This window comes from Nerophis ophidion, linkage group LG12 (assembly GCF_033978795.1).
Source record: "Nerophis ophidion isolate RoL-2023_Sa linkage group LG12, RoL_Noph_v1.0, whole genome shotgun sequence".
In the NCBI taxonomy this organism is placed as follows: domain Eukaryota; kingdom Metazoa; phylum Chordata; class Actinopteri; order Syngnathiformes; family Syngnathidae; genus Nerophis; species Nerophis ophidion.
In genome coordinates, this window is record NC_084622.1 from 15248621 (window position 1) to 15268456 (window position 19836).

Genomic DNA, 19836 nt, shown 5'->3' on the forward strand with positions numbered 1-19836 from the left:
GATAACATGGGGTTATTTTGCAGAGCCATAGGTTGGTTCTGTATGTTTGGCCTGTGAAAGATTGACTTTAAGACCTGTGAATGAGTCACGTGCAATTCATGCAATCATTACTTGTGGAATTACGTTCATCAACTGTTTTCCCCTTTTTTCTGATCCTGTAGGATGCCAGCTGCTAGCACAATGACTGGTGGGAGGGCGTTGCTGCTCTGTACAAACACTGACAACTGTATCTACCAATCAGTCAACGGGTAGGTCTCGCAAACATCTGATCATTTTTATGAATAATAAGAGTGCCAACTGAGGATTACTGATCAAATGATTTTAAAGGCCTACTGAAACCCACTACAATCAGTGTCAGAGCTTTGTCCGCATTGCCGGCAGTAAGTCGAACACATTTCCAGTGAGGGTTGGACTCCGCCAAGGCTGTCCTTTGTCACCGATTCTGTTCATAACTTTTATGGACAGAATTTCTAGGCGCAGTCAAGGCGTTGAGGGGTTCCGGTTTAGTGACCGCAGGATTAGGTCTCTGATTTTTGCAGATGATGTGGTCCTGATGGCTTCATTTGACCGGGATCTTCAGCTCTCACTGGATCGGTTCGCAGCCGAGTGAGAAGCGACCGGAATGAGAATCAGCACCTCCAAGTCCGAGTCCATGGTTCTCACCCGGAAAAGGGTGGAATGCCATCTCCGGGTTGGGGAGGAGACCCTGCCCCAAGTGGAGGAGTTCAAGTACCCAGGAGTCTTGTTCACGAGTGAGGGAAGAGTGGATCGTGAGATTGACAGACGGATCGGTGCGGCGTCTTCAGTAATGCGGACGTTTTACCGATCCGTTGTGGTGAAGAAGGAGCTGAGCCGGAAGGCAAAGCTCTCAATTTACCGGTCGATCTACGTTCCCATCCTCACCTATGGTCATGAGCTTTGGGTCCTTAGAGATAGGGTGAGAAGCTCTGCCATCCGGGAGGAACTCAAAGTAAAGCCGCTGCTCCTTCACATCGAGAGGAGCCAGATGGTCAGGATGCCACCCGAACGCCTCCCTAGGGAGGTGTTTAGGGCACGTCTAACCGGTAGGAGGCCACGGGGAAGACCCAGGACACGTTGGGAAGACTATGTCCACCGGCTGGCCTGGGAACGCCTCGGGATCCCTCGGGAAGAGGTAGACGAAGTGGCAGGGGAGAGGGAAGTCTGGGTTTCCCTGCTTAGGTTGTTGCCCCCGCGACCCGACCTCGGATAAGCGTAAGAAGATGGATGGATGGATGGATGAAACCCACTACTACCGACCACGCAGTCTGATAGTTTGTATATCAATGATGAAATCTTAACATTGCAACACATGCCAATACGGCCGGGGTAGTTTACTAAATCGCAATTTTAAATTTCCTGCCGAAATATCCTGCTGAAACATCTCGGTATGATGACGGGTGCGCGTGACATCACGGATTGTAGAGGACATTTTGTTCCACATCGTTTTCAACTTTTAAGTTGTCTGTTTTCATCGCAAAATTCCACAGTATTCTGGACATCGGTGTTGCTGAATCTTTTGCAATTTGTTCAATGAACAATGGAGACATCAAAGAAGAAAGCTGTAGGTCGGCTTTAGCGACTTCAAATCCCTTCAGTGGCTTCCTGTTCCATTCATGATTGAATTCAAAATCTCCCTACTAACTCACCAGTGCCTCCATGGAAATGTCCCCCTCTACCTCAAGGAAATGCTCACCCCCAAATCCTCCACACGACACCTCGGCTCCGGACAGGCTAACCTCCTCCAACCTCCACGGACAAAGCTTTGAACAATGGGAGACTGGGCTTTCTGCTCCGCTGCTCCCAGTCTGTGGAACGCTCTCCCTGACCACCTGAGGGCACCTCAGACTGTGGACGCTTTTAAAAAAGGCTTAAAAACCCATCATTTTAAAAAAGCCTTTTTATAGACATGCATGCTGGTTCTAGCTATTGGGCTGTTTCTAGTTTTGTATATACATATATATATATTTTTTAATCTTTTTACTATTATTATTATTACTAGGGCTTCACGGTGGGAGAGGGGTTAGTGCGTCTGCCTCACAATACGAAGGTCCTGCAATCCTGGGTTCAATCCCAGGCTCGAGATCTTCCTCTGTGGAGTTTGCATGTTCTCCCCGTGAATGCGTGGGTTCCCTCCAGGTACTCCGGCTTCCTCCCACTTCCAAAGACATGCATCTGGGGATAGGTTGATTGGCAACACTAAAGTGGCCCTAGTGTGTGAATGTGAGTGTGAATGTTGTCTGTCTATCTGTGTTGGCCCTGCGATGAGGTAGCGACTTGTCCAGGGTGTACCCTGCCTTCCGCCCGATTGTAGCTGAGATAGGCGCCAGCGCCCTCCGCGACCCCAAAAGGGAATTAGTTGTTGAAAATGGATGGCTGGATATTATTACTATTTTTTACACTTTGGCACTTTGAGGTTGTTTGCTCAACGTAAAGTGCTTTTTTACAAATAAAATATATTATTATTATTTAACATAGCCGGTATTTCATTGTTTACATTCCCGAAAGATGACAGTGAAGCTTTACTATGGAACAGAGATGTCAAGCGAACACGGTTGGATTGGACCACACACACAAAGTACAGTGTATTATGCAGCGATAATTTCGAAAGATCGTGTTTCGAAGAGGGTTGCTTGGGAAGGGCAGAGATGGGCATCGCCACCACTCGTTGACTGGTGCTGAAGAAAGGTGCGGGACCGACCTTCAGGTTGTACAGGTACGACCATATAATCTCACTAAAACACTAGTAACACAATAAGCAGATAAGGGATTTTCCAGAATTATCCTAGTAATATTGTCTATTAACATCTGAATCGCACCCACTGCCCTCTAGTCTTTTTTTTTTCTTTTTTTTTTTCTAGTCCTTCACTCTCACTTTCCTCATCCAGGAATCTTTCATCCTTGCTCTAAGGAATAGGGAAATCGTCGTTTTCTCGGTCCGAATCGCTCTTGCTGCTGGTGCCCATGATTGTAAATAATGTTCAGATATGAGGAGCTCCACAACCCGTGACGTCACGCGCACATTGTCTGCTACTTCCGGTACAGGCCAGGCTTTTTTATTAGCGACCTAAAGTTGCGAACTTTATCCTCAATGTTCTCAACTAAATCCTTTCAGCAAAAATATGGCAATATCGCGAAATGATCAAGTATGACACATAGAATGGACCTGCTATCCCCGTTTAAATAAGAACATCTAGTTTTAGTAGGTCTTTAAATTCAACTTGATCACACTGATGCAGTTCAAGCTCGTCATCTTTTACCTGAAGATGTTCAGTTGAGTCCATAAGGGTCTGTTGGATAACAACACCATGGCTACAGACATCTGCCATCTGGTTACTGTTATTGTCTCTCACCTTCTGCCCGTGTTTAATACATCTCTGACCTCTCTCCATAGCACCGTGTTGCTCATTAGTGCTATTTGTCTTGCATCCAATGCATTTAGCTCTGTAGAGATGTCTGCTAGAAGGATTACATTGTCTATCATTCTGCCAAAGTTGCATATTTTACTCCTTGGGTTTCCATTCCAAAAAAATATAACATTTTAGTTTCAGTGTTAGCTCAGCTGTGTGGCCAGAGATTCTTTGTGTTCTCCCCTCCTTTCGCCCTCGCTCACCCTCATCACAATCCCCTCATGCACTGTTTGACAAGTCGTTCACATTGCCCACTTCAATATCGACCACTTGAGTCTCTCGCTTAAAGGCCTACTGAAATGGGATCTTCTTATTTAAACGGGGATAGCAGGTCCATTCTATGTGTCATACTTGATCATTTCACGATATTGCCATATTTTTGCTGAAAGGATTTAGTAGAGAACATCGACGATAAAGTTCGCAACTTTTGGTCGCTAATAAAAAAGCCTTGCCTGTACCGGAAGTAGCAGACGATGTGCGCGTGACGTCACGGGTTGTGGAGCTCCTCACATCTGAACATTGTTTATAATCGTGGCCACCAGCAGCAAGAGCGATTCGGACCGAGAAGGTGACGATTTCCCCATTAATTTGAGCGAGGATGAAAGTTTCGTGGATGAGGAAAGTGAGAGTGAAGGACTAGAAGGAAAAAAAAGACTTTACAGTGGGAGCGATTCAGATGTTATTAGACAAATTTACTAGGATAATTCTGGAAAATCCCTTATCTGCTTATTGTGTTACTAGTGTTTTAGTGAGATTATATGGTCGTACCTGTACAACCTGAAGTACGGCCCCGCACCTTTCTTCAGCACCAGTCAACGAGTGGTGGCGATGCCCTTCTCTGCCCTTCGCAAGGGACCCTCTTCGAAACACGAACTTTTGAAATGATCGCTGCATAATACACTGTACTTTGTGTCTGTGGTCCAATCCAACCGTGTTCATTTGACATCTCTGTTCCATAGTAAAGCTTCACTGTCATCTTTCGGGAATGTAAACAATGAAACACCGGCTGTGTTTAATAATAACAATAATAATAGATTTTATTTGTAAAAATGCACTTTACGTTAAGCAAACAACCTCAAATTGCCATAATTTAAAAAATAGTAATAATAATAATAGTAAAAAGATAAAATATAAAACTAGAAACAGCCCAATAGCTAGAACCGGCATGCATGTCTATAAAAGGCTTTTTTAAAAGATGGGTTTTTAAGCCTTTTTTAAAAGCATCCACAGTCTGAGGTGCCCTCAGGTGGTCAGGGAGAGCGTTCCACAGACTGGGAGCAGCGGAGCAGAAAGCCCGGTCTCCCATTGTTCAAAGCTTTGTCCGTGGAGGTTGGAGGAGGTTAGCCTGTCCGGAGCCGAGGTGTCGTGTGGAGGATTTGGGGGTGAGCAGTTCCTTGAAGTAGAGGGGGGCATTTCCATGGAGGCACTGGTGAGTTAGTTGGTGAGATTTTGAATTCAATCCTGAATGGAACAGGAAGCCAGTGAAGGGATTTGAAGTTGCTAAAGCCGGCCGCAATACACCGCTTCCCACCTACAGCTTTCTTCTTCGATGTCTCCATTGTTCATTGAACAGATTGCAAAAGATTCAGCCACACAGATGTCCAGAATACTGTGGAATTTTGCGATGAAAACAGACGACTTAATAGTTGGGAACGATGCTGGAACAAAATGTCCTCTACAATCCGTGACGTCACGCGCACGCGTCATCATACCGAGACGTTTCAGCAGGATATTTCGGCACGAAATTTAAAATTGCAATTTAGTAAACTAACCCGTATTGGCATGTGTTGCAATGTTAATATTTCATCATTGATATATAAACTATCAGACTGCGTGGTCGGTTCAGCAGGCCTTTAATCGTCAACAAACTCACCTTCTCCCACCCCCAACCTCGGATTTTCTATTTGACCTACTTTTTTTTCCCGTCTGTTGCTTCATCCTTATTGGAAACCTTTTTGGACTGAGAGACATGAGGGGAGAGAGAGAGAGAGAGAGAACTTGGCAAAGGAAAGAAAAAGGCAGAGCCAAACTAATAAAGCCAAATTTGGAAGAGGATTATTTGGTTCCATGTTCTCGTCGGGCATTTAAACAACTTATTTTCTTCATAACAGAGACTTGAATCAGTATTTTTGCTTGAGATTTCCTCTCGATACCATGAATGCAAAAGTCGACGTCATCAGGGCCACATTTCCTCTGTCCTATTTAAGACTGGGATTTTGACACATCTTTGTCTAGCCTCGTTAAAAAGGCTTGAAAAGGTCTTGAGCCAGTAATGTTGCAGCAGTAACTCAAAGGCACCACGCTGACCTCGCAGCTTTGTTTTCAACTACAATTCTTCTTCACCCCAAAAAGATCAACCTCATTTGTTTAGATTTCAATGGCATTTGAGTGCTGAAATAAAAACACAACTCTAGTGTTGAGTTGAGTTTGAGTTTATTTGGAATATGCATACAATTACAACATGATACATCACACATGCATATGACATTATACAAACCCTGTTTCCATATGAGTTGGGAAATTGTGTTAGATGTAAATATAAACGGATCACAAAGATTTGCAAATCCTTTTCAACCCATATTCAGTTGAATATGCTACAAAGACAACATATTTGATGTTCAAACTAATAAATAATAATTAACTTAGAATTTCATGGCTGCAACACGTGCCAAAGTAGTTGGGAAAGGGCATGTTCACCGCTGTGTTACATCACCTTTTCTTTTAACAACACTCAATAAACGTTTGGGAACTGAGGAAACTAATTGTTGAAGCTTTGAAAGTGGAATTCTTTCCCATTCTTGTTTTATGTAGAGCTTCAGTCGTTCAACAGTCCGGGGTCTCCGCTGTCCTATTTTAAGCTTCATAATGCGCCACACATTTTCGATGGGAGACAGGTCTGGACTGCAGGCGGGCCAGGAAAGTACCCGCACTCTTTTACTACGAAGCAACACTGTTGCAACACTTGGCTTCGTATGACAACATATATTGCTTGGATGACAACATATGTTGCTCCAAAACCTGTATGGACCTTTCAGCATTAATGGTGCCTTCACAGATGTGTAAGTTACCCATGCCTTGGCCACTAATACACCCCCATACCATCACGGATGCTGGCTTTTGAACTTTGCGCCTATAACAATCCGGATGGTTATTTTCCCCTTTGTTCTGGAGGACACCACGTCTACAGTTTCCAAATATAATTTGAAATGTGGACTCGTCAGACCACTGAACAGCTTTCCACTTTGCATCTGTCCATCTTACATGAGCTCGGGCCCAGCGAAGCCGGCGGTGTTTCTGGGTGTTGTTGATAAATGGGTTTTGCTTTGCATAATAGAGTTTTAATTTGCACTTGCCTGTGTGGTGATATCCTTTACACACTGATGTCGGTTTTTGAAGCAGTACCGCCTGAGGGCTCAAAGGTCCGTGATATCAACGCTTACGTGCAGTGATTTCTCCAGATTCTCTGAACTTTTTGATGATTTTACGGACCGTAGATGGTAAAATCCCTAAATTCCTTGCAATAGTTTGTTGAGAAATGTTCTAAAACTGTTTGACAATTTGCTTACAAAGTGGTGACCCTCGCCCCATCATTGTTTGTGAATGACTTAGCATTTCATGGAAGCTGCTTTTATACCCAATCATGGCACCCACCTGTTCCCAATTAGCCTGCACACCTGTGTGATGTTCCATGTAAGTGTTTGGTGATCATTCCTCAATTTTATCAGTATTTATTGCCACCTTTCCCAACTTCTTTGTCACGTGTTGCTGGCATCAAATTCTAAAGTTAATGGTTATTTGCAAATAAAATAAAAATGTTTATCAATTTGAACATCAAATATGTTGTCTTTGTAGCATATTCAACTGAATATGGGTTGAAAAGGATTAGCAAATCATTGTATTCTGTTTATATTTACATCTAACACAATTTCCCAACTCATATGGAAACGGGGTTTGTACATCACAATTTCCAGTTTCTCTATTCAACATGTTCGAAAAGCAGTAGGAAGAAGCGGAGCTTATTTAAATCCTACATATTTTCCTTTACATAGCAGTTGCCAACACTTTTGTTCACTTCCTGTTATTTAGTCACAATTAACTCCAAAAGTAATAACATTATAAATAAATAAATAATATTTAGTGAAGTAAGTTATGTTTCATTTAATAGTAATTTATATTTTCATGTAAGTCACTTCCAGAAAGCTTTACAAACTAGTGCAGATTTTCCCCAAATGTGGTTTATATTAAAAATAAAAATATATCCTAATAACCTTCTATATATACATTTATACATACTGTATATATATATATATATATATATATATATATATATATATATATATATATATATATATGTATATGTATATGTATATGGTAAAAAAAAAACAAAATAAAATGCTCATTTACTCTTTTCATTTGTTCAATTATTTATTGATGAATATATAAATATTCACATAAGTATTCAATTTAACACCTAGGACTTGATCTAATCAGATCCAAATACCAATTGGCAAACAATGTGTGCAAACTATAAAATTGTGTGTACTATTAATGGGCGTGTTGCGTGTGATCTACCAAGACTGCAATTGAGAAATGTGTACCGCTACTCCTGGCATTACTCTATGTGCATGTCATTGTGTTGTCCAAACTGCATACTTGCCAATCCTTCCGGATTTTCCGGGAGACTCCCGAAATTCAGCGCTTCTCCCAAAAACCTCCCGGGACAAATTTTCTCCCGAAATTCAGGCGGAGCTGGAGGCCACGCCCCCTCCAGCTCCATGCGGACCTGAGTGACGTGTCGACAGCCTGTTTTCACGTCCGCTTTCCCACAATATAAACAGCGTGTCTGCCTAATGACGTTATAACTGTAGAATGATCGAGGGCGAGTTCTTGGTTTCTTATGTGGGTTTATTGTTAGGCAGTTTCATTAACGTCCTCCCAGCGCGGCAACAACACACAACAACAGCAGTCACGTTTTTGTCTACCGTAAAGCAGTTTGTCTTACGTAAACAGCAATGATGTGACACTCTTAAACAGGACAATACTGCCATCTACTGTGCATGCATGAATAAGTGAAGTGAAGTGAATTATATTTATGTAGCGCTTTTTCTCTAGTGACTCAAAGCGCTTTACATAGTGAAACCCAATATCTAAGTTACATTTAAACCAGTGTGGGTGGCACTGGGAGCACGTGAGTAAAGTGTCTTGCCCAATGACACAACGGCAGTGACTAAGATGGCGGAAGCGGGAATCGAACCTGCAACCCTCAAGTTGCTGGCACGGCCACTCTACCAACCGAGCTATATGCCGCCCCATAAGTGACAATAACATCTACGGCTTTTAGAGAGTGCAGTGCCATCTACTGTACATGCATATGGTTAGAAAAATAATGACAGAGAAGAGAACAAGGATGGACAATTCAACCCTTAACTCAACAATGAGTAGATGAGTGTTATTATGTGTGTGTATATGTGTAAAAAAATTAACACTGAAATTCAAGTATTTCTCTTATTTATATATATATATATATGATCATACTTGACCTGGTGAATTCTAGCTGTAAATATACTCCTCCCCTCTTGACCACGCCCCTGCCCCACCTCCCAAAATCGGAGGTCTCAAGGTTGGCAAGTTTGCCAACCTGTGTGCCATGTTGTTGAACTAACAGCACCGACTATAATCTGTACCTCCTTTTCTGCAATATAGCATCTTAATCTGTTGACAACACAACTATCTTAAGCGCTGCAGGGAGATTGTGGACCACTGCAGCACATTCATGTGTCTGTAATGATCCAAGCGTAGGAAAAACTTCTGGAAAGACGTGTTTACATATCGGGCGTACTGTATAGCAGGGGTCACCAACGTGGTCGCCCGTAAGGACCAGATGAGTTGCCCCCTGGCCTGTTCTAAAAATAGCTCAAATAGCAGCACTTACCAGTGAACTGCCTTTATTTTTTTAATTTAATTTATTTACTAGCAAGCTGGTCTCGCTTTGCTCGACATTTTTAATTCTAAGAGACACAAAACTCAAATAGAATTTGAAAATCCAAAAAAGTATTTTACAGACTTGGTCTTCACTTGTTTTAATAAATTCATTTATTTTTTTACTTTGCTTCTTATAACTTTCAGAAAGACAATTTTAAGGAAAAAATACAACATTAAAAATGATTTTAGGATTTTTAAACACATATACCTTTTTACCTTTTACATTCTTTCCTCTTCTTTCCTGACAATTTAAATACATTTTCAAGTTTTTTTTTTATTGTAAAGAATAATAAATACATTTTAATTTAATTCTTCATTTTAGTTTCTGTTTTTTCAACAAAGAATATTTTTGAAATATTTCTTCAAAATTATTATGATTAAAATTCAAAAAAATATATTCTGGCAAATTAGAAAATCTGTAGAATCAAATTTAAATGTTATTTAAAAGTATTTTGAATTAAAAAAAAAAAAATGTGGAAACTCTAGAAGAAATAATGATTTGTCTTTGTTAGAAATATAGCTTGGTCCAATTTGTTATATATTTTAACGAAGTGCAGATTGGATTTTAACCTATTTAAAACATGTCATCAAAATTCTGAAAATAATCCTAATCAGGAAAAATTACTAAGGATGTTCCATAAAATTATTTTTTAAATTTTTTCAAAAAGATTCGAAATAGCTAGTTTTTCTATTCTTTTTTTCGGTTGAATTTTACATTTTTAAGAGTCGAAATTAAAGATAAACTGTTTCAAGATTTAATTTTTCTTTTTTGTGTGTTTTCTCCTCTTTTAAACTGTTGAATTAATTTTTTTTTCATCATTTATTCTCTACAAAAATGTACGACGGAATGACAGACAGAAATACCCATTTATTTATTTTTTTATATCTATCTGTTTCTTTATATATTTATTGTGAGAAATCATTAAGATGGTCAGTGTTTCCACAAAGATAAATATCATTAATTATTAACAATAACATAGAATTAAAGGTAAATTGAAGTGAAGTGAATTATATTTATATAGCGCTTTTCTCTAGTGACTCAAAGCGCTTTACATAGTGAAACCCAATATCTAAGTTACATTTAAACCAGTGTGGGTGGCACTGGGAGCAGGTGGGTAAATTGACTTGCCCAAGGACACAACGGCAGTGAGTAGAATGGCGGAAGCGGGAATTGAACCTGCAACCCTCAAGTTTCTGGTATGGCCACTCTACCAACCGAGCTATGCCGCCCCAGCATAGCAAATTGGGTATTTCTGGCAATTTATTTAAGTGTGTATCAAACTGGTAGCCCTTCGCATTAATCAGTACCCAAGAAGTAGCTCTTGGTTTCAAAAATGTTGGTGACCCCTAATATAGGTTAAGCATTTACGTTAGGTTTGTGTTTCTCATCCAGGCTCCAGTGCTGTGGCTTGAAGGTTGGGGAGGCTCCGTCGTCCGTGGTGCCCCAGCGGTGCGGGTTACCGGGGGACAGCGACAACAACCATCCCATCTCCCTACTAATAAGCCTGAGGGGCAGCCCAGATCCTACTGTCAATATGCTGACTCACAGGAGAGCTTCCTCCACTCCAAATGACACAAGAACTCCTAACCTAGAGAATGGACAGTGCGGTAGGCTGAATAAAAGCCAGGCCGGAGTCAAGGCTGCAAGTATCCGTGATAAGATTTCCCAATGGGAGGGCAAGAAGGAGACCATTTCCACGGACACTTGTCCACTAAGCACAACACAAAAGGAAATTGAGTCGGTGAGAAAAAAAGAACTGAAATCTCCGGAGGTCCAACGGACCAACAGCAAGAGGTTCGCTAGCTGGGAAAGGCAGGACTCCGGAAAGGAGAATGTTGGCAAGCTTGTGGACCTGAGGACTAAATCTCCAGAAGGCCTAACAAACAAGGACAAAGAAGTGATTCTAGAGAGAGGACTGGGGGCTGCTAAGGCAACAGAACAGCCCCAAGACAAGAAATCCGTTTTAACTCATGTTAAGAAACTAGAAAAAGCAACAAAACAAGTTCCCGACGGACCGTCGCTGGCTTTTCCAGGGAATTACTTTTGCCCACCGTCCAAAGAGGAGCTGGAAGAATCAGAAAAGAGGCTCAACGAACCCATTTTTGGGACTTTCGGGCCGAGGCGGAAAAGAGACAGGGATCGGGAGAACGTGTACAGTGAACCGGGGGCTCCTTCTATCAACCCTTTGCCAAAACCTCAGAGAACCTTCCAGCACCACACACCGCCTTCCACCCCAATTTCAGCGCCCGGATCTCGTAAGGGGAAGAGGACTCTGCCGCCTCTGCCTTCCATTCCGCCTCCACCTCTACCCACCTGCCCGCCGCCTGGAGTTTGCAGGAGAGTGTGGAAAGACAAGTCCCACGACAGCAATAACAGGTGAAGCAATTCTGCATTTGTCATTTTTCACTGCGTTCCTTATCGTTTTCGTCTCGAATTAAAGGATTCAACAAGTTTGGCTCAAGAGTTAACCTGTGCAAGCCTTAAAGGCCTACTGAAACCCACTACTACCGACCACGCAGTCTGATAGTTTATATATCAATGATGAAATATTAACATTGCAACACATGCCAATACGGCCTTTTTACTTTACTAAATTAAAATTTTAAATTTCCCGCAGTTTCCTGTTGAAAACGTCGCGGAATGATGACGCGTGTTTGTGACGTTATTGGTTGGAGGGGACATATTAGCCAGAACCACTTACGGCTAAAAGTCGTCTCTTTTCATCGCCCAATTACACAGTATTCTGGACATCTGTGTTGCTGAATCTTTTGCAATTTGTTCAATTAATAATGGAGAAGTCAAAGTAGAAAGATGGAAGTGGGAAGCATTAGCCTTTAGCCACACAAACACACGGTGTTTCCTTGTTTAAAATTCCCAGAGGTGAAGCTTTACTCTGGATCAGAGCGGTCAAGCGAACATTGATCCCGACTACTTGTCAACCGGCAAGTTTCGGTGAGAAAATTGTGGTAAAAAGTCGCCTCTTACCGGAGATCAGCGGAGCTTGTGCCGTCCATGCAGCTGCCGTGACTAATTCCCTCAGAGACTGGCGTCAACACACCCGTGGACACACCCCTCCGACTATCAGGTACTATTTAACTCACTAAAACACTAGCAACACAATAGAAAGATAAGGGATTTCCCAGAATGATCCTAGTAAATGTGTCTAAAAACACCTGAATCGCTCCCAATGCAATCGCCTTTTTTTTTTCTTTCTTTTTTCTAGCCCTTCACTATCAATATCCTCATCCACAAATCTTTCATCCTCGCTCAAATTAATGGGGAAATCGTCGCTTTCTCGGTCTGAATAGCTCTTGATGCTAGAGGCTCACATTATAAACAATGTGAGGATGTGAGGAGCCCTCACACTTGTGACGTCATCGTCTGCGACTTCCGGCAAAGGCAGGGCTTTTTTATTAGCGACCAAAAGTTGCGAACTTTATCGTCGATGTTCTCTACTAAATCCTTTCAGCAAAAACATGTCAATATCGCGAAAAAGATCAAGTATGACACATAGAATGGACCTGCTATCCCCGTTTAAATAAGAAAATCTAAATGTGCGCTTTTTTCTCTAGTGACTCAAAGCGCTTTACATAGTGAAACCCAATAACTAACTTTTACATTTAAACCAGTGTGGGTGGCACTGGGAGCAGGTGGGTAAAGTGTCTTGCCCAAGGACACAACGGCAGTAACTCGGATGGCGGATGCGGGGATCAAACCTGCATGGCCGCTGAACCAACCGAGCTATACCGCCTCTAGTCCTTCACTCTCACTGTCCTCATCCACAAATCTTTCATCCTCGCTCAAATTAATGGGGAAATTGACGGTTTCTCGGTCTGAATCGCTCTTGCTGCTGGTGGCCATGATTGTAAACAATGTTCAGATGTGAGGAGCTCCACAACCCGTGACGTCACACGCACATCGTCTGCTACTTCCGGTACAGGCAAGGCTTTTTTTATTAGCGACCAAAAGTTGCAAACTTTACCGTCGATGTTCTCTACTAAATCCTTTCAGCAAAAATATGGCAATATCGCGAAATGATGAAGTATGACACATAGAATGGACCTGCTATCCCCGTTTGAATAACAAAATCTCATTTCAGTAGGCCTTTAAACTGTGCAAGCCTTAATTGTAACACCAAGCAACAACATCTGCTGTACATCAATCACAGGTGTGACATCACCCGGTTTTTAGCCAACAGAATTAGCTCACTGCTTGGATGTGAGGAATGTACACATAACTCATTCCCTCTTCCAAAGCTTCACTGGAGGAAGATGTCGCTTTGTGAGCTTCGTCAATGAGGCCCCCCTTCAAAACTTTATTCATTGCACATTTGTTCGCAAGGGCCGACTTGCAGGAGAAGAAATGTCGCCTCTGATTGGAGACTTCACGGTATTGAAGTGCGTCTATTGTTGGCCTGGATTCTTGTCAGTCAGGAGCTTGGCGAGGATGGCTTAAATTCCACATCCAGAGGCCATGCTTTCTTCAAGTGTGCTTTGTCAACTTATTCTTTGTTTGGAAACTAAATTTTCTAGGACCCAACTTAGAAATGTGGTTCTTTTCTGAGAACCCCAACTTATACGAAGATGCATAACACCTCCTATACCAGGGGTCGGGAACCTTTTTGGCTGAGAGAGCTAAGAATCCAAATATTTTAAAATGTATTTACTTAAGAACCATATAATATTTTTTTCAACACTGAACACAACTAAATGCATGCATTTTAAGTAAGACCAACATTTCTGGAGTATAATAGGTCTCTTATTCTTTGTAATAACACTGTTATTCTGAAGCTAACTGTGGTGGGGGCGTGGCCTACGGGCCTACAGCGAAGAGGGGTGTTGCCAGATCGGCCTCGGAATCAGCGACAGGTGTGTAGATGGCCCACCTGGGCCTTGTTATCTAATCACCTGTCGCTCTGTTATAAGCAGCAGCCAGGAGGAGAGATGGGGTTGGGGTAGAGCAAGAGCGCATGCGAGAACGAAAGAGGAAAAGACAATTGCTGGAAAGAAACTGAGAGACCTATTGAAAAATAAAACAATATTGTAACCCTGAAACAGGATCTCATGTCGGTGCTTGGTGGTCTGAAAAACCCCCAGGAGGGCAAACCCTACACTAACCAATAATATATGATAAATGATAAATGGGTTGTACTTGTATAGCGCTTTTCTACCTTCAAGGTACTCAAAGCGCTTTGACACTACTTCCACATTTACCCATTCACACACACATTCACACACTGATGGAGGGAGCTGCCATGCAAGGCGCCAACCAGCACCCATCAGGAGCAAGGGTGAAGTGTCTTGCTCAGGACACAACGGACATGACGAGGTTGGTTGGTTCTAGGTGGGATTTGAACCAGTGACCCTCGGGTTGCGCACGGCCACTCTCCCACTGCGCCACGCCGTCTTCTTACCATTAACACTTCTTGAACTGGTGCGGTAGAAAACTGATGGATGGATTAAAAATGCATCAGAATGTTTTATATTTTGAACTTTTTTTTTAACACTGTGATTACATGTGGAATTATTCATTACTTATCGTGTTAGGCAATGTCAGCTCAGATTTATCCGAGAGCCAGATGCAGTCATCAAAAGAGCCACATCTGGCTCTAGAGCCATAGGTTCCCTACCCCTGACCTATACATTTATAATTACAGATAAAGACCACAGAGGACATTCACGGACTATTGGTGACTCCATGAAAACTGAACCACGACCCATTTCAGTTCCTGATCTTTAGTTATGGAAGACACTGACTACGGCCCGAGGCAAATAATTATATTACAGTAAATAATCTAGATCAGGGGCCCCCGCGGGCACCAGTTCGCCTGTAAAGACCAGATGAGTCGCCCGCTGGCCTGTTCTAAAAATAGCTCAAATAGCAGCACTTACCAGTGAGCTGCCTCTATTTTTAAAATTTTATTTATTTACTAGCAAGCTGGTCTCACTCATTCAGATGTTATTAGGCAAGTTTACTAGGATAATTCTGGAAAATCCCTTTTCTGCTTATTGTGTTACTAGTAGAGATGCGCGGATAGGCAATTATATCACCCGGAACCGCATCACTAAAGTCGTCATCCACCCGCCGTCCACCCGAACCAACATTTTATCAGAATCGTACCCGCCAGCCAACCGCCCGCTAAAATATGTCAGAGGTCGGCCGCCTTTACCACTCACAAAGCTCACTGCTGCCAGCGGGGTGTATAAAAAAAGTCCTGAATACAAAGGATTCTGGGTATTTGTTGTGTTGCGTTTATGTTGTGTTACTGTGAGGATGTTCTCCCGAAATGTGTTTGTCAATCTTGTATTGTGTGGCTTCACAGCATGGCGTATATTACTGAGAGTGTTAAAATTGTTTATATCACAACCATTTGTGTACTCTGTGTCACCCAGTATGTCTTGCAGTCATGTGCGTGTGTCTGCGGAAGCCACACACAACATGATGCTGGACAAACAAGCAGATCGTACATGCTGTAGAAGGCGGCAAAGCCAATGGCTTCATAGCACGCCCTAATACTTATTATCTGGGTGACTGCCGGCAGTCATTCTAGAAAACAATAGCGACTCCAATTGTCTTCTTCGCTTTATGACACGGGTCTAAAATGGCTCTTTGAATGGCAAAGGATACCGATCCCAGAACCATGTATATCAAATATTTCCGGATGGTTCAACCGCCACCCGCCCGAATCTAATTAAAATCTATTTTTTCGTCATGTCACCCGCCCGACCCGCGGTTTATCCGCGGACTCCGCCGATGAGACCGCAAACCTGTAGTAACTAGTGTTTTAGTGAGATTATATGGTCGTACCTGTACAACCTGAAGGTCGGCCCCGCTTCTTTCTTCAGCACCAGTCAACGGGCGGTTGAAATGCCCATCTCTGCCCTTCGCACGGGACCCTTTTCGAAATACGATCTTTCCAAATGATCGCTGCATAATACACTGTACTTTGTGTGTGTGGTCCAATCCAACCGTGTTCGCTTGACTGCTCTATTCCATCGTAAAGCTTCACCGTCATCTTTCGGGAATGTAAACAATGAAACACCGGCTGTGTTTGTGTTGCTAAAGGCGGCCGCAATACACCGCTTCACACCTACAGCTTTCTTCTTTGACGTCTCCATTATTCATTGAAGAAATTGCAAAAGATTCAGCAACACAGAAGTCCAGAATACTGTGGAATTATGCGATGAAAAGAGACGCTTTGAATGGTGCTGGAACAAAATGTCCTCTACAATGCGTGACGTCACGCGCACGTGTCATCATACCGCCACGTTTTAGCATGATAATTCCGCGCAAAATTTTAAATTGCAATTTAGTAAACTAAACCGGCCATATTGGCATGTGTTTATATTTCAATATTAATATTTCAATGTTAATATTTCATCATTGATATATAAACTATCAGACTGCGTGGTCGGTAGTAGTGGGTTTCAGTAGGCCTTTAAACATCGCTATTTTGGCAGCGATCTTTTTCTTTCTTTTTCTCAATCTGCCTCACACACAGTATAGTGCCTGTGTCAGAGTTGCCACTGACAGTTTGGTAGTGTTTTAGTTTTTCCTCTGTGTGTTTAGTATTTCCTGTCCTTAGTTCCTGTCTAGTGCTCTTATTTTGTTTCAGTTTCCTGTTTGTCTCCCTGTGTCCTGTTTTTACTCAGCTGCGGCTGATTGGCATCTGGTCACACCTGATGTCAATCGGCCAGCTCCTATTTTACCTGCTTTGTTCCTCCAGTCAGGGCTGGATCATTGTATTGTATTGCATTGTCGTTGCCACATGTCACTCTTGTCGTGCTACCTGTCGTGTCATTTTGTTACAGCTACTACCTGTCATGCTACACTTTGTCCTGGTCGTCGTAGCGGTAAGCTGTTTCTGTTAGCATTAGTTATTTCCAGTTTTTCTGTTTGCTATCCACAAGCTTCCATGCTAAAGTTCCTTTTTGTTTTTTTAGCTCCCAGTGCTAGCTCCCTTAGTTTGTTATTCCGCCCACGTGCGTGCTTTTTGTTTGTTCTTGTTCTATTATTTATATTAAATCATGTCTTCTTATCCAATGTCTGCCTCCATCTCTGCATCATGGGGTTCGACAACAAATAACCCTGAGAGCCTGGCTTCTTTCGGAAATATGGAACGGAATGGAACTTGGTTTTCATTGCACTTCGAAAGTTCAACAATGTTTTGATGTGTCCCCTCTAGGAAGTCCTACGAGTTTGAGGACCTCCTCCAGTCGTCCGCCGAAGGCTGCAGGGTGGACTGGTACGCTCAGTCCCGCCTGGGCCTGACACGCACTTTATCGGAAGAGAACGTCTACGAGGACATAATAGGTAAACAAGTTAGTATGAAGTGCATTTCCCAGTTGATTGTGTGGGACTCAGAGGGGGTGAAGAAGTGTTTGCTTTTCATTTAGAGCCATGCACTTTTATTAAAATGACACCATGCCAAGACCCGACCTACATTCCTGCCTTATTGCCTGTGCTTATACCAACCCCACCTGGAGCTTGTTCATATCATGGTGGGATTGTATTGACACATAATGGCTTTAATGCGTCTTCATGCAATTACTACAATGAAATGAGTTGGGAAATTGTGATAGATGTAAATATAAACGGAATACAATGATTTGCAAATCCTTTTCAACCCATATTCAATTGAATATGCTACAAAGACAACATATTTGATGTTCAAACTGATAAACATTTTTTTTGTGCAAATAATCATTAACTTTAGAAGTTGATGCCAGCAAAACGTGACAAAGAAGTTGGGAAAGGTGGCAATAAATACTGATAAAGTTGAGGAATGCTCATCAAACACTTATTTGGAACACCCCACAGGTGTGCAGGCTAATTGGGAACAGGTGGGTGCCATGATTGGGTATAAAAATATCTTCCTAAAAAATACTCAGTCTTTCACAAGAAAGGATGGGGCGAGGTACACCCCTTTGTCCACAACTGCGTGAGCAAATAGTCAAACAGTTTAAGAACAACGTTTCTCAAAGTGCAATTGCAAGAAATTTAGGGATTTCAACATCTATGGTCCATAATATCATCAAAAGGTTCAGAGAATCTGGAGAAATCACTCCACGTAAGCAGCATGGCCAGAAACCAACATTGAATAACCGTGACCTTCGATTACTCAGACGGCACTGTATCAAAAAACGACATCAATCTCTAAAGGATATCACCACATGGGCTCAGGAACACTTCAGAAAACCACTGTCACTAAATACAGTTGGTCGCTACATCTGTAAGTGCAAGTTAAATAAAGCTCTACTATGCAAAGCGAAAGCCATTTATCAACAACATCCAGAAACGCCGCCGGCTTCTCTGGACCTGAGATCATCTAAAATGGACTGATGCAAAGTGGAAATGTGTTGTGTGGTCTGACGAGTCCACATTTCAATTTGTTTTTGGAAATATTCGACATCGTGTCATCCGGACCAAAGGGGAAGCAAACCATCCAGACTGTTATCGACGCAAAGTTAAAAAGCAAGACAATGCCAGGCCACATTCAGCATGTGTTACAACAGCGTGGCTTTGTAAAAAAAAGAGTGCGGGCACTTTCCTGGCCCGCCTGCAGTCCAGACCTGTCTCCCATGGAAAATGTGTGGCACATTATGAAGCGTAAAATACGACAGCGGAGACTCCGGACTGTTGAACGACTGAAGCTCTACATAAAACAAGAATGGGAAAGTATTCCACTTTCAAAGTTTCAAAAATTTGTTTGATTGTTGTTAAAAGAAAAGGTGATGTAACACAGTGGTGAACATGCCCTTTCCCAACTACTTTGGCATGTGTTGCAACCATGAAATTCTAAGTAACTATTTGCAAAAAAAATAAAATAAAATTTTAGGAGTTAGAACATCAAATATCTTGTCTTTGTAGTGCATTCAACTGAATATGGGTTGAAAATGATTTGCAAATCATTGTATTATGTTTATTTTACATCTAACACAATTTCCCAACTCATATGGAAACGGGGTTTGTAGATATAAGAGATACAAGACAATGATATGAGAGATACAAGACTAGATATGAGAGATACAAGACTAGATATAAGAGATACATGACTAGATATCAGAGATACAAGACAAGATATGTGGGATAAAAGACTAGATATAATAGCTGCAAGACTAGATATAAGAGGTTTAAGACTAGATATAAGAGATCCAACACTAGATATGAGGAATACACAAATAGATATGAGAGGTACAAGACTAGGTATGAGAGATCCAAGACTAAATATGAAAGATACAAGACTAGATATAAGAGATACAAGACTAGATATAAGAGATACAAGACTAGGTATGAGAGATCCAAGACTAGATATGAAAGATACAAGACTAGATATAAGAGATACAAGACTAGATATAAGAGGTACAAAACTAGATATGAGGGATACAAGACTAGATATAAGAGATACAAGACTAGATATGAGAG

The 19836-nt window shown here is 41.9% G+C and overlaps 1 protein-coding gene across 1 annotated transcript in view; it reads left to right on the forward strand.

The window, feature by feature from the left end:
* The window catches only part of LOC133563008 (DENN domain-containing protein 2A-like), a 112154-nt gene that overhangs the window by 51523 nt on the left and 40795 nt on the right, over positions 1 to 19836 (forward strand). Inside the window, exons 2-4 of the mRNA XM_061916893.1 lie at positions 162 to 248; positions 10804 to 11787; positions 17597 to 17724. Coding sequence (XP_061772877.1) covers positions 163 to 248; positions 10804 to 11787; positions 17597 to 17724 — 1198 coding nt within the window. The 5' untranslated portion in view covers position 162. The remainder of the gene's footprint in view (positions 1 to 161; positions 249 to 10803; positions 11788 to 17596; positions 17725 to 19836) is intronic.